This window comes from Antrostomus carolinensis, unplaced genomic scaffold (assembly GCF_000700745.2).
Source record: "Antrostomus carolinensis isolate BGI_N321 unplaced genomic scaffold, ASM70074v2 scaffold4845, whole genome shotgun sequence".
Lineage (NCBI taxonomy): Eukaryota > Metazoa > Chordata > Aves > Caprimulgiformes > Caprimulgidae > Antrostomus > Antrostomus carolinensis.
In genome coordinates, this window is record NW_010318362.1 from 43,473 (window position 1) to 63,404 (window position 19,932).

A 19,932-nucleotide genomic window follows, 5' to 3' on the forward strand; every position below is an offset into this window, starting at 1 on the left:
TTAGAGCTACATCCCAGTAGATGTGGTGTAATCCAGCACTCACCTCACACCAAAGGCCAGAGACATGATAGTGCATTCAGAAAAACTTCTTTCCTGTGAGGATGCCAGAGTTCTGGTACAGGCTGCCCAGAGAGGTTGTGGAGTCTCCATCTCTGGAGATGTTCAAACCCACCTGGATTCAGTCTTGTGCAACCTGCTCTAGGTGAACCTGCTTTGGCAGAGGGGTTGGACTGGATGATCTCCTGAGGTCCCTTCCAACCCCAACCAGTCTGTGATTCTGTGATGGAGATTATTTCTGTGATGGAGAAAGCTTCCCTCTGACTTCACCAAGAACCCAATGCCATGCACCCCAGCATGGATCCAGGCATCAAACACCCCCAGCCCCTTACCCCAAATCAAGAGAGTCCCACTGATGGAGAAGCAGAGCCACGCTTTCTACCACAGATAATCCCTCCCCAACCAAAACTGCCTAAATGCTGAAGGAGTCAATTAGAATCTCTGTTATAATTAAACAGGAAAGTGGCAGCAAGACTCTGTGCAAGAGCCTGGGAGCAAACAGAGAGAAAATGTGCCCGCAGTCCCCCAGGAAGCCTTCCCCGCACCCTCCTGACCTTAATTCGAGCCTTCCCTTTGTGTGGGGAAGGGAAAGATTTGCTTTCTGTTCCCTGGAGGAGCACCACCAAAATGATACTTTTCTCTCTGAATCTGTGTTTCTTTTAAGGGTGGGGAGCAGGAATAAATTGAGGGGGGAGAAAGAAAACAGTTCTGATTAAACTGGGCCATATTCAGTTCTGATTTCATGTGGGTGTGTTTAAATGCAAGTGGAAAGGCATCCCATCCTGAGTGGAAAGGCATCCCATCCTGAGGGTAACTTCCAACATGCCTCTAGTGCAAACAGCATGAGTGATGAGAAGAGGGCTCCCTGAAATGACACATACAATTTAGGAATCAATCTCCTGAGAAACACTAGAGAGATGGTGGGATTGAAAAAACCAAGAGGCTGTTCAAAATGGGAGGAGGTGGGGGAGAAGTTACAATTCATCCCTTGATTTTGGACTCGACAGCAGGAGAGGAAAGAGTTAAAGCTCATATCAGGAAGCAAAAAAGTTAAAGGAAAAAAAAAAAAACCCAACAAACCACACCACAAGCACATCTCCTAAATTTCCCATTGCAGCCCAAGGCTGATCCCATTAAAAAAAAGAAAAAAAGAAAAAAAAAAAAAAAGGAAAAAAAAAGGAAAAAAAAAAAAAGAAAAGCAGAAAAAGAGAAGTAATTTTGCTTATCCTTTTCTCACACACCTAGCAGCCACTTTTTAGTATTATTTATTTATTTACTTCCCCCTTTCAGAGCAAGGCCCTTATTTTCTTATTTAGTCCAACAGAGATTGTCCTCCTGGAATGACCTTTTTTTCTTTTTCTCTCTCTCCTCCTCTCCTTCTTCCTCCCCCCTCCTCCTCGCTGCCTCCAGGCCATTGCCCTCATGCCAGTAACTAGATAACACACACTATCAGAGATTTTTTAAAAAATCATTGCAAAGGCACTAGGGCTGATAGTGGCATCAATCCTAGCCTGACACGGGCTCAGGTCAACCATTTATCTCTTCACATTGCCTGTGGTTACTGTGGAGGCCATCTTGGTTCTCTACATCTTAACAACCTTGCAGATGGTACCTCTCTGCTCCGATAACATCCGCACACCAAGACTGGCTTTGTGCTTTTATTTTTATTAGATTATTATGGACTTCTCCACTTCCTTTCAGTGAGGCTTGCAAATCTTGGTTGGTTTCATTGTGTTCCCCACCCCCTTCTGAAAAGAACACTGTGACCAAGCTAGCAGGTTAAGAAATATGGCACATGGAGATGCAAAGGTGGACTTGCTGGGCTGTTAGAAGTGCATATTTATGAAATAATACACATACTATATATTTCAGAAGAGTTTCATCTAGTCTTACTCCTGTCATCCCGTCCTGTGTAGCATAGTTATTTTTGGCTATTTGCACTGCCAAAGCACCCAGGAGCCCCAAGACATCATACTGTCAGGTCTTATCCCTAATAAGGGGCAGTCAAAGGAAACTATTCCCCAGTCACTGCAAGATATGATCACTATGACCAAATAAAGGATCTAGGGGTTTACAGTATCTAAAGAGATACACAGGAATTAAATATCATATTTTCACAGAATCATAGAATGGTGGGGGTGGGAAGGGACCTTGGGAGATCATCTAGTCCAACACCCCTGACAAAGCAGGTTCCCTGCACCAGGTTGCACAGGAAAGTGTCCAGGTGGGTTTGAACATCTCCAGAGATGGAGATTCCACACCCTCTCTGGGCAGCCTGTCCCAGGGCTCTGGCACCCTCACAGCAAAGAAATTTTTCCTTAAGTTTGTCTGGAACTTCCACTGTTCCAGTTTGTGCCCATTGCCCCTTGTCCTGTCACTGGGCACCACTGAAAAGAGCCCGGCCCCATCCATTTGGCGCCCACATTTCAGATATTTATAGACATTGATCAGATCCCCTCTCAGGCTGCTCTTCTCCAGGCTGAACAGTCCCAGCTCTCTAAGCTTCTCCTCGTAAGGCAGATGCTCCAGGCCCCTCATCAGCTTTGTGGCCTCTGCTGGACTCTCTCTAGCAGTTCCCTGTCCCTCTTGAACTGGGGAGCCCAGAACTGGACACAATACTCCAGATGTGGCCTCAACAGGGCAGAGTAGAGGGGAAGGAGAACCTCCCTTGACCTGCTGGCCATGCTCTTTTTAATGCACCCCAGGATACTGTTGGCCCTCCTGGCCACAGGGTCACACTGCTGTCTCATGACCAACCTACTGCCCACCAGCACACCCATGTCCTTTTCCTCAGAGCTTGAATTTTATTAGAATTCTCTCTCAAGTTGAGAAGAGGGCAGCTACAAATTACATATCAAGCTGGGATCTGCTGTTGCTTCCCCTGTAAACTTTTCTGCACCAAGGTAAGGAGGAAACCCTACCTTTAGCATCCACCTCCACAATACAGCAATACAGGACAGGCAGTACTCCTTCCCTTGCACCAAGGAGGAGGAAGCACAAATTTGATGGCTTCATCTCTACTAGAACACGGTGCCAGGACTTATTTGCAGGCTCCCACCCAGACAAGGATGCATCCATCCTCACAGGCAGCACATTTCAGCCATATTCTGCTTAACCAGTCTCAAACTGATGTAGCAATTTTACTCACAGACATTACAGCAAAGGGGAGCACTGGAGAAAGCAGACAGAGGATTATTTGTCCTTTACAGCACCATTTGGGGTTCCAGGAAAGAAAGAATAGTCTAGGAGAAGAAAGGCAGGTGGAGGTGGACAGCCAAAGGACATCAAAAGGACAGACAATAAGAATGAGAGTGTGCCAGGGCTGTACTGACAGCAGAAAACAAAGTGTGAAAATCTTGAAAGATACTACCCCAGCCTTCACCCTTAGGCACTGATGCTTCACTGAAGTTACTGGATTTTTTATTTTTTTATATTTTTTTTAACAGAAGATACTTATAAACGTATCTGACCATACACCAGAAGCCCACACATGTCTACAAGCAGCAGCAACCAACTATGAGCCTTTCACCCTCAAAAATGCATCCATCAAACATCCATGCAACACAAGGAAGGCAATAAAACAAGAGTGACAGAGCATCACGCATCCACCACGCAGAACACAAAGAGTCTGCTGGTCCTGAAAGGGAGAGTCACCTCCCATACACAGAATCACAGAATGTTGGGGATTGGAAGGGACCTTGAAAGGTCATCTAGTCCAACCCCTCTGCCAGAGCAGAATCACTTAGAGTAGATCACATAGGAACTCATTCAGGTGGGCTTTGAACACCTCCAGAGAAGGAAACTCCACAACCTCTCTGGGCAGCCTGTCCCAGTGGCCTGAGTGATCTCCCATCACTTGCAGCCCTCACAGACAACATGGTCAAGAGATTCGGCATCAGTCCTGCTGTGGAAAACAAAGTAATGGCCTTTTATATCAAGAGCTCTGTGCTTCCAGAGCCCCTTTTATGATCTCCAGAAAGCTGTATAGGATTTGCCACCTTTATAAAGTACCAGATAGATCCAATGGGCAAATTTTCTCATCTCCTTCCTCACCTTTAAATACTGAAGAGACAGTAAATGGGGAAAATAAGGGCAAAAAAATAAGGAAAGAATCATAGAATTGTAGTGGTTGGAAAAAGACCTTTAAGATCATCAAGTCCAATCATAAACCTCACACAACCAATTCCAATTCTAAACCATGTCCCTAAGCACCTCATGTTTAGGAGTGAAAGGAGTGATTCTAAGATCTGTAGAGGATTCCAAGGGATTTGGAGAGCTAGTCCTGATTATATTAAGTAGAAGTTGAACAGCAAGGGTCTCTTAGGTGACTGTGTATCTCAGATGCAGCCTTTGTGGGGTTTTGTTGTTGTTGTTGTTTTTTGTTTTGTTTTTTTCCTGAAAAGTGAACAAAACCGTTATCCCAGTATCAACCACCAAGCTAAGAATTCACAGATCCTCAATACTCTAAGCTTCTACTTCTTAAATCTCAAGCCCTTCCCTTAACTCCCTGCTTAAAAACAAATTCAAGGCAGCACAGCATACCCAGGCAGAGCCATAATCCAGGATGGCATTTTTATCTAGCAAGTTATTTTTTATTAGCCTTCTCTTTCTTAATAGGGACCCCTCGAGGGTTGGGTTGTAGAGAATTCACTAATATACCAGTTCAGCTTCCCTACGACTGATTTAATATACGTGGCATCTGCCCTCCGATGAACATTATATCACCCATCTGGGCCAGAGGAGGGGAGGGAGTTGGAGCAGGGAAACACTGCTCAAACAGCATGCTTGCATGATGATTAGGTCTGGTCCAGTGATCTGGAATAATAATCTGAAGGCTCACTAAGCATAATGGGTTCGGAGATATCCAAGCCTGGTCAAACCTTCCCATGAGCATCCTTTTACATGTGTTATCAGTGTGTTTTGCATGTCTCATCAGTGTCACTGCAGCTGACATCTCATTATGCAGCCAAGGTGGAAGTGGACAGGTACTGAGTGAGCATTAGAACTTTTCTTTTCCCTTTTATTATTTAATTCATATCTTCCCATTATCCAGTGGATCATGAAACTGTGAACTAATTAAGTCCTGTGGGATATACAATCACTGCTGGATTTTTTTTTTTCCATTTCTTTCCCCCTTCTCTTTTCAGTAGGCTAAATTGCATTATATACTGATATAAAAATAATTCTGCAACTCTTCTTTGGATAATAATGGAGCAAGTTACAAACACTAATGATGCTGAATGCAAACAGTGGGGCAGAGGCTTGCTGCTTACTTTGCATGACCTAATTAAAGTCATACAGGGCAAATACTTAAAAACACAAAGGGATGCAAGGGCCTAAATCAGTTTCTAAAGAAATCCATAAACGCTATTCTCTTGGAGATGTTGAGGCACAGACCAGACCCCAAGAAAGGCCAAGTTGGTGAACTCAAATTTCATCAAGTCTGCCATGCAATTCACAGATCTCCAGGCAGCAACTGGAAACTCCTAGAGATTCAGAGATGAACCCAGCTCAGACTGTAACCATATAAGTAACATCTCAGAGATCAAATTTGAAAGGATGCAGCATCACATCCCCGAAAATACTCCTCTTTTCCCTGTCTGAGAATCCTGCCTAAAAGTTTTCAAAGGGGTTCAACCTGAAATGTAGATTCCAATTACTTACTCAAAGGAGCAGCATGCACAATGTGAATAGGACCACCAGCATTTCCAAAGAATAACCTTCTAATTTTTGATGATAGCTTCTGCTCAATTTTCAAGCAAAGTTATGTAGAAATCAGAGCTGGAAGAACACTCTTCCTTGCAGAATTAAGTGTAACTATCTCATGCAGATCATCCAAAAATTAAGGTGTCTAGAGTTAAGTTCTTAATTTTAATTAAACCAGAACTTTATATGTATTTATCAGGGGAAAAAAGAAAAAAAAAAAAAAAAGAGATTTAAAAAAATGGGAGGAAAAAAATGCACCTGTGAGGAGTTTGCATCTAGTTACACTGATCTTCTAGTACTTTGAGTTTCTGTATATCTAAAACAATAAAAGAAGTTCAAAGGATAACCACCTCATTAACTACCTGTAGAAAGAAATTTTGTGTTGTTTGCTAATCTCTTCAGATAATTTTGGTGTCCCTGGCTTACACATGCACTTGCAATTCAAACAGACAGCAGAGCAACACCATGGGAATGCATATAATATACATTGGATGTAACCAGAAAAATGGAGAAATGGGTCTGGCAACATGTTGTTATTCAAAACCTTACAAGTATGGCTAAGATCTGATTCCTGGATGTGTGACAATAACCATTTAATACAATTTTTAGTAAAGCTGCCACACAGATCCAAGGTGAATTCGCTGTCTGAATACTGTTCTGCAGAATCAGGCAAGAGAAAAATAGATTATTTCCAGTGCAAGGCTTTTGCTGGTCAAAAAAGGCAGATCGAGCTAATGGACATGTCTCTTCCACTCACTGTACACCAGGATCCTCATGCATGGCTTCCTCTTCAATGTCAGTAGGTTGTGTCTGTGAGCTATTGGTAACTGGGCTGCTAAAAGCATCATAGAAACACAGACCTGAAAGAGATCACCATCTCATTGGAGTTCTGTTCCCTGCTACTGGGGATATCATGTCACCTGGCCACTCTCACACAACCACCACGCTCCTTCCCAGGCATCTCTGGAGCCTTCAACCTGGCATTGTCCTACCAGGAGATTGCTGAAAAACCTTGTCACATTCACAGTCTACATTTGCCTCACTTCCAGCATATCAAATCCAAACTAATCCCATTAATCTCTTCCTTATTAAGAATTATGGACAGGTTCTACTAAGTGTCTTATAAAGACTGAAGAAAAAAATAATTCGCCCTAAAGCTTGTATCCCTTAGATTCACTGGAAAGGGGGTGCCCAGAGAGGTGGTAGAAGCCCCATCCCTGGAAATATGCAAGGTCAGGTTGGATTGGACCCTGAGCAACCTGATCTGGTTGAAGACATCCCTGCTCATTGCAGAGGAGGTTGGACTAGATGACCTTTAAAGGTTCCTTCCAACTCAAATCGTTCTATAGTTCTAAGTTCCTAGAACCAACATTTTAAGTTGTTTTTGCATTTTTTTAAATTTTTCTGCTCATAATTGAGGTTGTTCCCTCTTCTTGCCAATGCCCTCGCCATGCTTTTGATAACACAAGCACCTGTCAGCATTTCTGCAATGCCTCTTTTTACTTCCAATGCCATCCTGGAGTTAATCCTGCTCCATCATCATTTAATCATCCCTGCCTCAACCCTCCCACAAAGCCTAGCTGTGCTAAGATATTGTAGAGTTATCAGCCTACCTGGGCATCATTCAGTTGGCAGAAGAGTAAGCAGAAAAAAAAAAAACCTCCACTGAGCAGTGTAGCTGTGTTGAGAACAACTACAGATCAGGACCATTTTTTAATGAAGTGTTTTGAGATCCTTGCATGGGAGTGCAACAGAAGTGCCAGATGTTATTATAAAGAGATGCAGTCCCATTATTTGTACACAGAGTTATGCTGCCCTGCTAATAGCACCATTATCCTAAAGCACTTGGTGCTATTAATGCATTTCACTGCTTGGTACTGAACCTGGGGACCATTATTTCCACTGGAAAGGTAAGGCCAGTTCACATGACATGATTTAAACCTTTACATTGAAGCATGCATACGCTGCACCAGGTCGTAAATCTTAACGGGATGCTGTCAGCTAGAAAGGGACCAAAATTGAAACCATTTATCTGAACTCCCCACCCATCCACCTCAGCTCACTCAGGCCAGTTTTGGGAAGAGGGATAAAATGATTCCAAATGCTCACTGGGTTCATTAAGCAGCAGTAAATCCCAGATCTAAAAGTGCTACTGGTTTCATCCTGCTCTCCCTGAACGAATTAGTTCATTCAGGACACTTAGGACTTCCTCAATTTTCCCCACTCTGAGCAGAAAAACCATAGTGGGGACAAACCTCACTTCTTCTTCCTATTCTTGCTCCCGAGTCAAAAGACAAGCTGTCATCTTCTCATTAGTGAGAGTATAGCACCCGTAAGCTGTTCAGATCACAGCCAACAGTAGGTAATAGCTCCTCTACGCTGCAGCCTGGGCTTTAGGGCAGTAGAAATGCCCTTATCATAGTCAGAAAAGAAAATATAAATGAAAGGAGTAATTACCATTTGATCTGATACTCACCTGAGCACTTCCCTTTGCTGGCCTCCTGCAGTTGCCAACCAACAATTTTTTTTTGTTATTTTTTAAATTTTTTCTTGGTTTTCTCCTTAGCTGAGCACGTTTCTGGCAGCATAACTAGTAAGGTTGACAAACAAACTAATAGGTAAAAGTCTACATGTGAAATTCCTCCATAGACCATGGACAGACTTAAAAGAATAGAATGAAAGAAAGCAATTGTATTTTAGCACACTCAGCTGTAATAGTAACATATGTGTAAAGTAGATTTGCAGGGCAAATATGCAGAGACTCTTGGCTTAGTAAAAGATTTAGAATCTGATGCTAGAAACACACCAAAATTACTCTGCCAGGACACTGCAGCTACTTTTGAGGTGGGGTGGTGGAAATTTCATTGCTGATAGCAGAGTTTAAAATTAACATGGTAGATTTAATACCAACCCTAGGCAAACAAACTTCAATTCCTAGGTCTCAACCATACTAAGATGACTGCATGATAATTTGGTTTAAATGAAAACTAGCATTTGTTCGGGTAAGTCTGGTGTGTAACTCTTCCTACCTCCACTGTCCTGTATGTGGTAGGTCTCTCACTTCTCGGGAGTTGCTCATTTAGAAAAGGATGGTAACAAAGCGATATTTGATGTTCATCAAACATCCAGCCCCTCCAAATTCCTTCTTACAGGTGACACAACCCAGCAATTCAGCTCAACACCCCCAAAAACTCTGCAACACCCCAAGGACTCTAAAAGGATATTTTAAGTTTGCAATGAACATTTTTAGTTATAGAGCCTTATAATATTAGTTCAGAGTCATTTTTTTTTAACACTTTGCAGATGTCTGTCTTCTTGCTATAGCCACACATAGCACTGGGAAGAGTGTCCCATTTTACTTCAGATACTGAAAAGAAGTAACAACCAAATATAACCAGAGCTGCACAAATGCTGAATGTTAAGTTTCTGCCAGAGACCTGAAACTCCGTATCTCACGGCTGTGATTTCTGCTCAAGTAACAGAAAATAACACTTTTAGAAGATATTTTGAATTTATGTAATAAAAGAAGAGTGTTAAAAAAAAAAATAGATTGTCCAGAAAATAAAGTTCATTTATGTCTCATAAAATACATAATTAACCATAGTTAACCATTAATCCAGCTGCACTGCATTAGAACTGCTATTCAAAGTTGGAAAGCATTTAATATTATATATTGCCACTGCTCAGCCTAAATTGTTTTTTTTCTTGCCCCCTTTCAATGTACACAATATTACAAATTTAATTTTAAGCTGTTTGAATCAGTCTGTAAAAAAGATTTGATTATACCTGAGTGTTCTGGCCCCAGTTTTTCCGTATCTCAGTAATCTTGGCGGTAATTGGCTGATTAGCTCCCTCACACTCCATCTCTGCCTCAGTTTCCATGGTAATGTTACAGGAGCTATTATAGATGAGAACTTCATCTCTTTCCACTTTAGGGCTGAAACGAGAAGGGAGGTTAAATGGGGTGTCATCAATCTTAATGAAATGCAATTATTTTTACTCTTATTAATCATTGCAAGCCATTAGCTTGTGGCAACTCCTGGCCACCATTTGTCAAACTTTGCAAATTTCTGTAATTTTGTTTCCATTCTTTTATTGTTTATTTGGTTTTTTTTTTCCTCCCCCCCTTTATCTGCACAGACTCAGGATGAAAATACACGCAGTAAATATCTCTCAGTGATGCCTTTCTCCTTCCCCAAACTATTACAAATAGTAGTAAATGCCATTCTAGGACCAAAGCAGGAAGATAAGTGCAGACAACAGCTCAAGAATCAGCAGTGTTAGGATCAAAGATGGACTCCTACATGGAGTAGGGTTTGTTCGTGTCTCCCCCCTCCCCATCTTACTCACACTTAGCAATAGGGAATGAATAACTTGCAACTCCCCTAGGGCAAGTGGAGAAATTGGAAAAACCACACAACTGGCTAACTGGTCCCTAATTCCAACTGTGAAAAAATGAGCTCATTTAGGGGTTCCAATTCCTGCTACCCAGCTGATTGCAATGATGCTTTGTTGCTAGCATTGGAACATTAACTTAGTAAATTAATTAAACTTACTTAACAGCCCAGACTAAGCAGATTCGATATATGTGCCAGTTATACTAACAGACATTTGCTCTAAAGCCTCTCCTTGCATAGAGGGAAGAAGTAATAGAAAAGGTGGTGGGGAAGAAACATTTTTTTCCTGAGTCTTGCTGGTGACAGCTGCTGACTTTGGTAGCATTTTGTTGCAGAGAGCTATAGGATCACACATCCCTCAAAATGAAGGGAAAAGTTCCAAATTTACTTTTACAGGCCTTGGATCAGGATGGGATAATCCTTGGCCATTGCTTCTTCCTTCTCTCCCTACCCAGCAATCAGATACACACCTGCAACTTGTGGGAAGGAGAGCAGAAAGGAGATTGGTTATAGCAACACCAACATAGCTCAGAAATTATATCACTTTTCTGAATAGCTAAGAAAGAAGAAAGTTTATAATTTGATTTACTCAACAAAATAGGGGATCAGATAGGTAGGACCAGGACTTTCAGAGGTGCTCAGGTTCCTCAAAGCTCCATTTAACATGATTTTCTAAAGTACCCAAGTTAGGAGCTTAAGTTCTACCAAAATCCACCCAACACTCAGAGCTTTGTTGGGAGGGTGACGATTAGGATGTTTTGATGAACCTGAAGTTTTCAAACCATGCTGGATGTGGCAGCTCACTGTACAAACAAAGAGCTGCTCTGACAGTGCTTTCAGTGGGTATTTGTTTTGTTGCCCTTTTTCAGGGTGAAAGTGTTAAATAAAGCAGGCACATTAGAAACTAGAAAAAAAAAAAAAAAAGCCTTATGCAAGTCACTGAACCTTTTTAACAGTGAATTTTTATTTCTATATTTAAATGAACCTTTCCCTCTGCTGTATCAATAATCAAAAGCCAGCCGTAGGGAACTACACTAGCTTTTGATAGCAACACTTTGAGAACTGCTCTTGTCCTGTACAATAATTCAATGGACTGGGCTATCTTTCAAGACTGCGTAGTACTTCTTTTTAAAGCTACAAGAAAAAGCTGCATCTTTCAAATAACCAACTGTTTTAAAGGCAGAAGGGGGTTGTTGTTGGCTAGATGCAGGTCATGGGCCCAACATGCCAGGCACTGAAGTCAATACAAGGACCTCTGAGTGCTTGTTCAGGTCTTTTTAGAAAAAAAGTTAACAAGTTTTGCTTGTAGAGAAAGAGTCAATTCCTCCCTGTCCTCTAGTAAGTGCATCTCGAAACCTTGATGCTGGAAAACTGCTAATAAATTACAGAGTTTAAAGGAATGCAAGAAAAGAAGAGGTGACTTGTTAAAGGGAATTCAGGGATGTGTCCTGGTACCAGTGATATTAATGGCAAGACTTGCACCTCTTCTAAGGAATATGCATTTCCTATTATATGTTCATAAACTACAGGCTATAGCACAGACTAGATTAGGAAAAGTTTATTCAAATCACTGTAAAACTACTAATAAAAGAGAGATTTAATGCACAGTCAAGCCAGGAATTATTTTAGTAGTTTTGTCCTCATCCTGGGATGAATGTTTTAACTCTTGAACATTCTCTCAGAACTCAAATTGATATATTTCATTATTATCATTATTAGTTACTATTATTAATTACAGTATTCAATATGTATTATTTCAGGAATTCCAAAATAGTTATTTTCTAGTTTGAACATTTTCAAATACTTTGCTACAAATTGCATTCATATTTTGAAATTAAACATTTTTCTGAAGTGAAATTTGAAAAAATATTTTCAAAAGCTCAGGAACAGGTAATTTGGATGACTTTAAATTCTCCCTACCTCTACAATTCCCCAGATTTTTCAGACTGGGAAACTCATCTGAAATCAAATAATCTTCTTTAACCATGCTCCCCTTCAACAAGACCCAGCTTAGAAATAGATTCTGGAAAATTCCTTAGCAGCCCAAGTTTTAACTTCTAACTACTTGGCAGACACAAGCACAAAGGAGAAAAATTAATGACAATAACAAAGAGGTTGAAGAAATTAGAAGAATAAAAAACAGTAGGTAAGAAAAAGTTGATTGATTTGATTCAGAAATATCTCCCTGATAGGATTCCCTGAAGGAATAATAAACTTTTTTTTCTGGGATAGTCACAATTAAATTGGACAAAAACACAGGGAAAAACAATAAGGAAGCAGTCAGCAAATGGACCGCATGAATTTTCCCTCCACAGCAGCAGCCCAAACCAGGAAAAGGAGCAAGAAGAAAAACCAATCATAGGAATAGACTCATTGCAGATGCATTTTTATCAGTCAAGAACTGAGTACAGTTTTACTATCCAAGGAATAGGAAGTAAAATACCAAAAGAGACTGATATTGAGGTACCCTGTTGCTCTCAAGTTTTGAGGTTACCGTGTTTGAGGTTACACTGACATAAGCAAAAGGAAAGCAAAATTCAGCTAGACAAGGTAAGGCTCCTGAAGCTTCTCATTTCTAAATAAGTCATTCTGGTAGTAGTAGAACTGATAAAATTAGTTTAATTTCAGGATTTTTATTTTTTTCCCTTCTCTAAGTAGCCCTACTCTGATCTCCCCCAACAAAACTATTGTCTCCATCTCCTAGGATGTCATAGGACATTACCAATGCACAATGTGACTTCAGACATGTCAGTTGGCCAGCTGCATGTATCTGCTGTCTGGTCTGCAGTTTGCTGGCAAACAAGAGATTAGGGCAGAATTCTACCCTGCTCTCTATGAACAGGAAAATAATGTATTTGTACCTAACACAGATTTTCTCTAATACTGACAAGAATTTCATAATTCTTAAGATGTCCAAACCTTCTGAAATCTAGGTCAAATTAACCAGAGCTCAAAAGCTGCTGGAGAGGAAATGACAGACTGACAGGCAGATGCTGTAACTGTGTAAACTGGTGTAAGGGGTTTTTTCATTTGTTTTTTTAAAAATAAAATTAAAAAATAGTGCAACTCGTGTCTTGCTGTCTTTGTTCCATAAATGCCAGTTGGTTTTCTTCTCTCAACACAGGCCATCCAGAACTCCCTCTAGTGAGTCACAACACTATCTGTGACATAAGAACCAGATAAGGATGAGGATCAAATCTCTGCAATTCCATTAAAATATCTGGACTGTAGCACCATGCACCAGTCAGGAATGGGTTTTCCATGTACAGTAAATCATGGGCAATGCACTGCAGTGACACTCTAATTCTCCATTTGTTTAACGTCTTTTGGAAAGTTTTGTTCACCTGTTTATCCCTTAATTCAAGCCTCCCTCTTACTCCTAGAAGTAAATGCTCTCCAGGTATAATTCCCCACAGCTTCATTAAAGGCAACGGTACCAATTTATACTCCTGGGCAACTTGACCTTGGACTTGCAAAGCCTGAGCCTTGAGTAAGTGCCTGAGCACCCTTGCTGAGTAAATATTGCACAGGCTGCTGAATTATCTCTGTGACTTTTTACTCATTAAACTGCTTGGAGAGAGGAAGGGGGGGGGAAAGAAGAAGAAGAAAAAAAAACCTTCTGCTTTTCATAATGCCTAATCTTTTTCCCCATTGGCATCCACCAGATGTTGCTTTGGATCAGAAGATAAATATTAAAACCTAAGAAGGAACAAAGCAGGCTGTTTACGAGATGGATTTTCTGATGTCTCTCAAACACTTTGAAAAGATGGGAGGGAAGGAGGGGGGACTAGAGATGCTTTGATAGACATAAGAAATGAATTTCACAACCCAGCGGAGCTTTCTAGTGGTCTCAAAGCTAAATTGCTCTGTTGGCATCAACCTAAGAATTAGAAATTTGTTCCTTCAGTCCACGATTGGTCAGAGGCCAATTGTGCAAAAGGTGGAACACCTTCTGGGGGATGTTGCTCATAGATGGGCCCACTGTTGGAGAGAAGCAGCACTAACCTGGCAAAGAGTCCAGCAAAATGCCTCTGGGGTGGGTTAGTGTCCCTCCAGTGCCACTGAGGTGGGTTGTCCTCACAGACGTACAGGTAAGATACGGATCCTTTCTGGTGATAGGAATCCACCATGACTTGAACATCACATTCGATGAAGGAGGCTCTGTCTTCTTGGCAGTCAACAGAAGAATGTGTCAGGCCACAAAGAATGGCCAAAGACGCTACAAAGACAAGAACAGGGAAAAAATAACCCAAAGCAGCCCACAAACCACTGACTTTAACTAGATTTTTAGCAACTGATAGTCATCACTGTGCATTCCTGATATGCATGTCCCAACCTCCTTTTCGGTGCACCCTTTTCGAGGATGAGTAGGTCTCAATAAAAGTCATTCAGCCCCTTTTGCTTTGTGTGACCAAGCATATGACCTCCTTTATGCATCGAGCATCAGGATGGTCTTTAGGATCAAATTGCTCCATCCAGGAGGAGGCGACATAAGTGCTTAAAGAAAAGCATGGACATTTCTTCTGAGGAAGACAGATCATGGTTTACAGATCAGAAGTAGGACACACATCTTTTACCAAGGAGATATGACAGCTTAAGGTCTGTAAGCTTTGAAATCCAAGAATAGTTACAGTGAAACCATTGCCACAGCTTGGAGAGCTTCTAGGGAACTTGTGTGAACTGGGATCTCCCAGTTCACCTTGCTCTGTACCTGAGTGTGACTAGAAACTTGGTCCAAGTTTGACTCCAGGGATGTGGTAGGCAATGTAATGGGAGCAGCTACTTTGTTTTGAGGTGTATTTAAGAAACAGGTGAACATAAATTAGGTTTTATTATTTTAAACTCAGACAAAAATGATTTTTTTTTTTTTTTTGAGTGAGATGACACTGAAGTTCAGATCAGTTGAAATGTTTGGATTTAATCATTTAAAAAAAAAAAAAAAATTAAACATTAAGCCATACCAGAGATCAAAACTGTTTCTCTCAAAACCCTGAGCATGTAAATGTTTTGGAGAATTTTTATTAATCCTGAAGTAATAAAGCAGTTGTAATGAGCTCCTCAAAAGGTCTGTGAACAGTATGACACTGCACTGTAGTATCCAAGAGTGTTCCTCAGGTATCAAGGTTCAAACTTCCTAGGTTGCCCAAGGAAGTTGTGCATGCCCCCTCCCTGGAAGTGTTTAAGGCCAGGCTGGATGAGGTTTTGAGCAACCTGGTCTAGTGGAAGGTGTCCCTGCTGATGGCAGGGGGGTTGGAACTAGAGGATCTTTAAGGTCCCTTCCAATCCAAACCATTCTCTGATTCTATCAGAAGTGCAATCAATAGAAATTTATCAAGAAAGACGTTTTTTTGTTTGCTTTTTTAAATTCCAGATTGTTCAAAAATTATCTTGTTTGCTGGGAAAGTGTCATTGTCAATGAATGTCTTGGCTCCTAAGAAATTCTGAAAATGGTTTTTGAAACGGTAAAAATATGAATATGTTGTATTTCCCATGTTAAAAGATTTAGCTTTTTGCTAAAAATTATTATTTCATATGGAGTATTTTTTAAAAGTTTATAGCAGTTTAATGTTTAAGGTACACTTTTAAATATTAAAACCTAGCATTTCATTTGCTCTGAACTTCAGAGAGGGAGTTCACAATTCTTCTGTAATTTTCTTCTCTGGATTTAGAATACGAAAAAAGATACACACATCTTCACATATTTTGTAATACACTTAATCTCTTTCCTTCCCCATAACCAAGGACAATTTGCTTGCTCAGCATCCCTTCAAACACAGACAAACACAATCCCTGCCTCAAAGAACTACATATAAACATGACAGAGACAAGTAACAGCCAGAGGAGCCTAGAGGAATGGTGGCACCATGCCTGCATTTTGGTTTTACTGTCCAGAAATTATACCTGAGGTATCTTATAGTTCCCACAGAAGCCTTGTGTCATCCTAGAGACCAGGCTGCCATTCCAAGAGCATTTTAAGTGGCACTAAATATCTACATTTTGGCAGATGAATACCATCTAAGAGGACTAAATACTATCAAGAGCTTGTCTTTGTGACAATTTGCAGCAGAACCAATTCATTACAGGAATTTCTCCAAAAGAAATGGCATGTACAGTTTCTTTTTCATCCAGTGGGAGGCTGAGAACTTCTCAAAACTAGCAAAGATGAAGGACAACCAAGCAGTGATGGCACTGCCCTTTCCTTCCTCCACAAACACACAACTTTCCTGTAGACAGAAGAATTTGTTCCACTTTTGCAATAGGGTATAAGAGCTCCTCCTGCTTATTATTCTATTCTACCAGTAACATGAAAGGTTGTGATAAGCTCAGATGTAGCAATGGAGAACAGTCAACTACTTTAGATGAATAACCAACTAGAGCAATATTAGCTTAACATAGAATAGAATATTTTCACTTGGAAAGGACCTACCACCATCATAGAATCATAGAATGATTTGTGTTAGAAGGGACCTTAAAGATCATCCAGTTCCAAACCCCCTGCCATCAGCAGGGACACCTTCCACTAGACCAGGTTGCTCAAAGCCTCATCCAACCTGGCCTTCAACACTTCCAGGGAGGGGGCATTCACAGCTTCTCTGGGCAACCTGGGCCAGTGTCTCACCACCCTCACAGGAGAGAATTTCTTCCTAATACCTCATCTAAATCTGCTTTCGTCTAGTTTATAACCATTGCCCCTTGTTCTATCACACCGTGCCCTTTTAAAAAGTCCTTTCCCAATCTTCCTGTAGGTCCTTTTCAGGAACTGGAAGGTTTCTATAAGATCTCCCCAGAGCCTTCTCTTCTCCAGGCTGAACAGCCCCAACTCTCTCAGCCTGTCTTCATAGGAGAAGTGCTCCAGTCTTTTGATCATCCTCGTAGTCGTCCTCTGGAGTCTAGTCCAACTGCCTGACCACTTCAGGGCCCACCAAAATTTAAAGCTTATTGTTAAGGGCATTGTCCAAATGCCTCTTAAACATGGATAGACATGAGGTATCAACCACTAGGAAGCCTGTTCCAGTGTCTGATCATTCTCTGAAGGTGGGTGGTCAAAGGCAGATTAAATTCACATTCCACAGTTTAAGAAAGAACAACAGGTTGCTGAACTAATCAAAAAAGGCTTTAGTTTACTTTTGTGGTCTTGAAAAGAACATGGCAGACTTTCCCTAGGTGGAAAAGCAGCTGAACCCAATTTTAGGATGAATGTTAGAAATTACTCACAGAATCTCAGGACTTAGATATTTTCCTCAATACCTTGCTGCTGTCAAAGAACTTGCCTGGCTAATGCAGGTCACCAGAAGATATTTCCTGCACAGCCTTTAGAGTTCAGTAGAAGAAGATCCTGTCACTCTTTGGATACTCTTAAACTGTTATATTGAAATTGGGCATTTCTGACGTGCTCCAATGCCCTCATCTCAAAGTTATCATGTCTGCAGGAAAAGAAGCTCTTGCATCCTGCCAACTACTGAAATAAATTTTAACTCAAATCAGGTAAACAAAGGTATTAATTTATAAAATCTAAGTTAAAGGATGTGGCTACAAAGGGTTTTAAAGAGATCAGCAGAAGCAAAATTCAATAAAACCTGCTTAATCTATACATCTAAGAATCAAACCTAGGACTGCTTTTGCTTCTCAAGCGGAAGGAAGGAGATCTCTGATGGAGATACCACTCTTTGACGAGATGTCCAGTTCTCACTCTTTCTTTGGGGATCTCTGAGGTCCTCTTATTCCCCTGCTCCAAGCGGATTTAATACTTTTCTCAGTTAGGAGGAAGTCTTGTTCTTTCAACCCCCTTCCTCTGACCATTAAATGCAAATATCTCTTGTTATTGTTAGTAGCATTATCTCCTGCCACAACAGTATCAAAAAATATCAACTAAAGAGTGCAATATGTTTAGTATGTCCCAAAAGGATAGTCTGTCCATTTTGGGACACAGTTCTTCTCCCTGCTTAATTGTGTAGTGTTCAAACCCCAGAATGAAGCTTCCTAATGATTTATATTCCTTATTAAAAACAAAAAACCAAAAAAAACCTCATAACCCAAAAAACCCTGTTAATCACATTTAATACAATCCCATCCCTGTGATGAACGCATTCATCCCATTACAGCTTCTCTTTTGAGATCAGACACAACAGCAGCCAAATCTCTGCATGTCGGTAAGGGGTTAAGGACTAACTGCCCTCAACCCTGTCTTTGAGGGATACTCTGGCTTAAGCCAGGACCCTGGGATGCTCAGCATAAGGATTTTTTTCTGGGTCACTGTTTAATAACAACTGTCAGACATGTGATGAGACCAAAACCTACAGGAGTTCCAAGGGCAGCTGCAGATTAATTGAACAACTGCCCAAGAAGTCCCAGTGCCAAACCGCACATCCCCAGTCATCCACAGCTCATAAAATGGATTGCAGAGCATAACATTAATGGGAAGGCAAAGGTTAAAAATAAATGAATAAATAAATAAATAAATAAATAAATAAATAAATAAATAAAGGGAGAGGGGAAAAGGAGACCTGTTAAGGTCGTCAAGTCCAACCTCTGCCTATGAAGAATTGCTCCCTAGGAGACATTTATTTCGCACAGCCGAGTTTCAGAAGTCCCAAGAGGCGACTTTGCAAGCATCTATTCCACTGCCTGATAGCTCTCACTGTCAGAACATTCCTGCCGTGTAATCAATATGCATTTTTTTTTCTTTTTCCTTTTCCTTAATTTCATTTCTGGATTTGAAGGACAGAAGGGATCATTTGGATCCTTTGGTTTGATCCCTGCAATAAACACCAGAGGCCTTCACTTCTACTCAGATTTCAATTGCCACAAGACATTATCTTCATATCTTCTGCCTTTACTCATACAAATCACCCCATTTCCCTGCCTATAGTCTCCCATGGTCCTAACTCAGTGTATCTCTTGGTACACCTGCACTGCTGCAACCAAAACTCATTCTTCTCTCTCCTCTTGCCCCATACGAAGAGCTCCACCAAGCCATATCTTTGTTCCTTTTAAACGAACCTCATTTCATTTTTAGCTTTTAATCTAACTCCTCTTTCTTAAACATTCACTTTTACCAATATAATCTGGCTAATTGTAGGTCCAGGACTAGCTAACAAAGATCCTAAAGGCTTTTATATCAAAGTCCTAAAGCCAGACCTGTTATTCCAACAACACTGATGCAACCAGGCAAGTTAGACTCAGCTTTTTCCCTGATGGATCTTCTTATCAGTTCATCTCCTTTTAAAGGTGCCTTCTTTACCCTCACCCCAATGTCAAATAGAAAATTTCAGGTACTGGCTTACTGCAAGACTTATATATGATGCTTACCCTTATATCACCTAATAGGAATATTCAGTTATTTTCTCACTTGCCTCAAGCTTCCTGACAGTTTTCCCATCTTTCACAGGAGCACAATTTAATCCCAAAGAAAATAACCATGTGTTCTGTAAATTTAACCTGAGCTGAACAGAATCCAAAGCTGTATTTGCACTCAACAACCACACTGTGACACGAGTGACAATGCAAGAACAAGTGAAGGGAAGAGCTCTCGGGATCAAGTCAGTTATTTCTTTACCAGACCCTTAAAGACTTGTGGGGTTGGTTTGAGTGGGTTTTTTTTTTTGTTTTGGTTTTGTTTTTCCTTGAAGGGAATGTAGCTTTGTTAATTTTATTTAATTTTGTTATTTTTCTTAATCTTTAAGGGAGAAACTCAATTTTTAGCTCTTTTCTGATCTGATTTTCCTGCAGCTTGCAAAAGACAACGGTTTTCATAAAAGAGTCTAGGCTTCCA

The 19,932-nt window shown here is 40.7% G+C and overlaps 1 protein-coding gene across 1 annotated transcript in view; it reads right to left on the bottom strand.

Moving 5' to 3' along the window:
• The window catches only part of PKHD1 (PKHD1 ciliary IPT domain containing fibrocystin/polyductin), a gene marked incomplete at both ends in the record, with an annotated part of 83,797 nt that overhangs the window by 31,846 nt on the left and 32,019 nt on the right, over positions 1–19,932 (bottom strand). The window contains 2 exons of the mRNA XM_010168864.1: positions 9,550–9,700; positions 14,166–14,379. Of these exons, the coding sequence (XP_010167166.1) occupies positions 9,550–9,700; positions 14,166–14,379 (365 nt within the window). The remainder of the gene's footprint in view (positions 1–9,549; positions 9,701–14,165; positions 14,380–19,932) is intronic.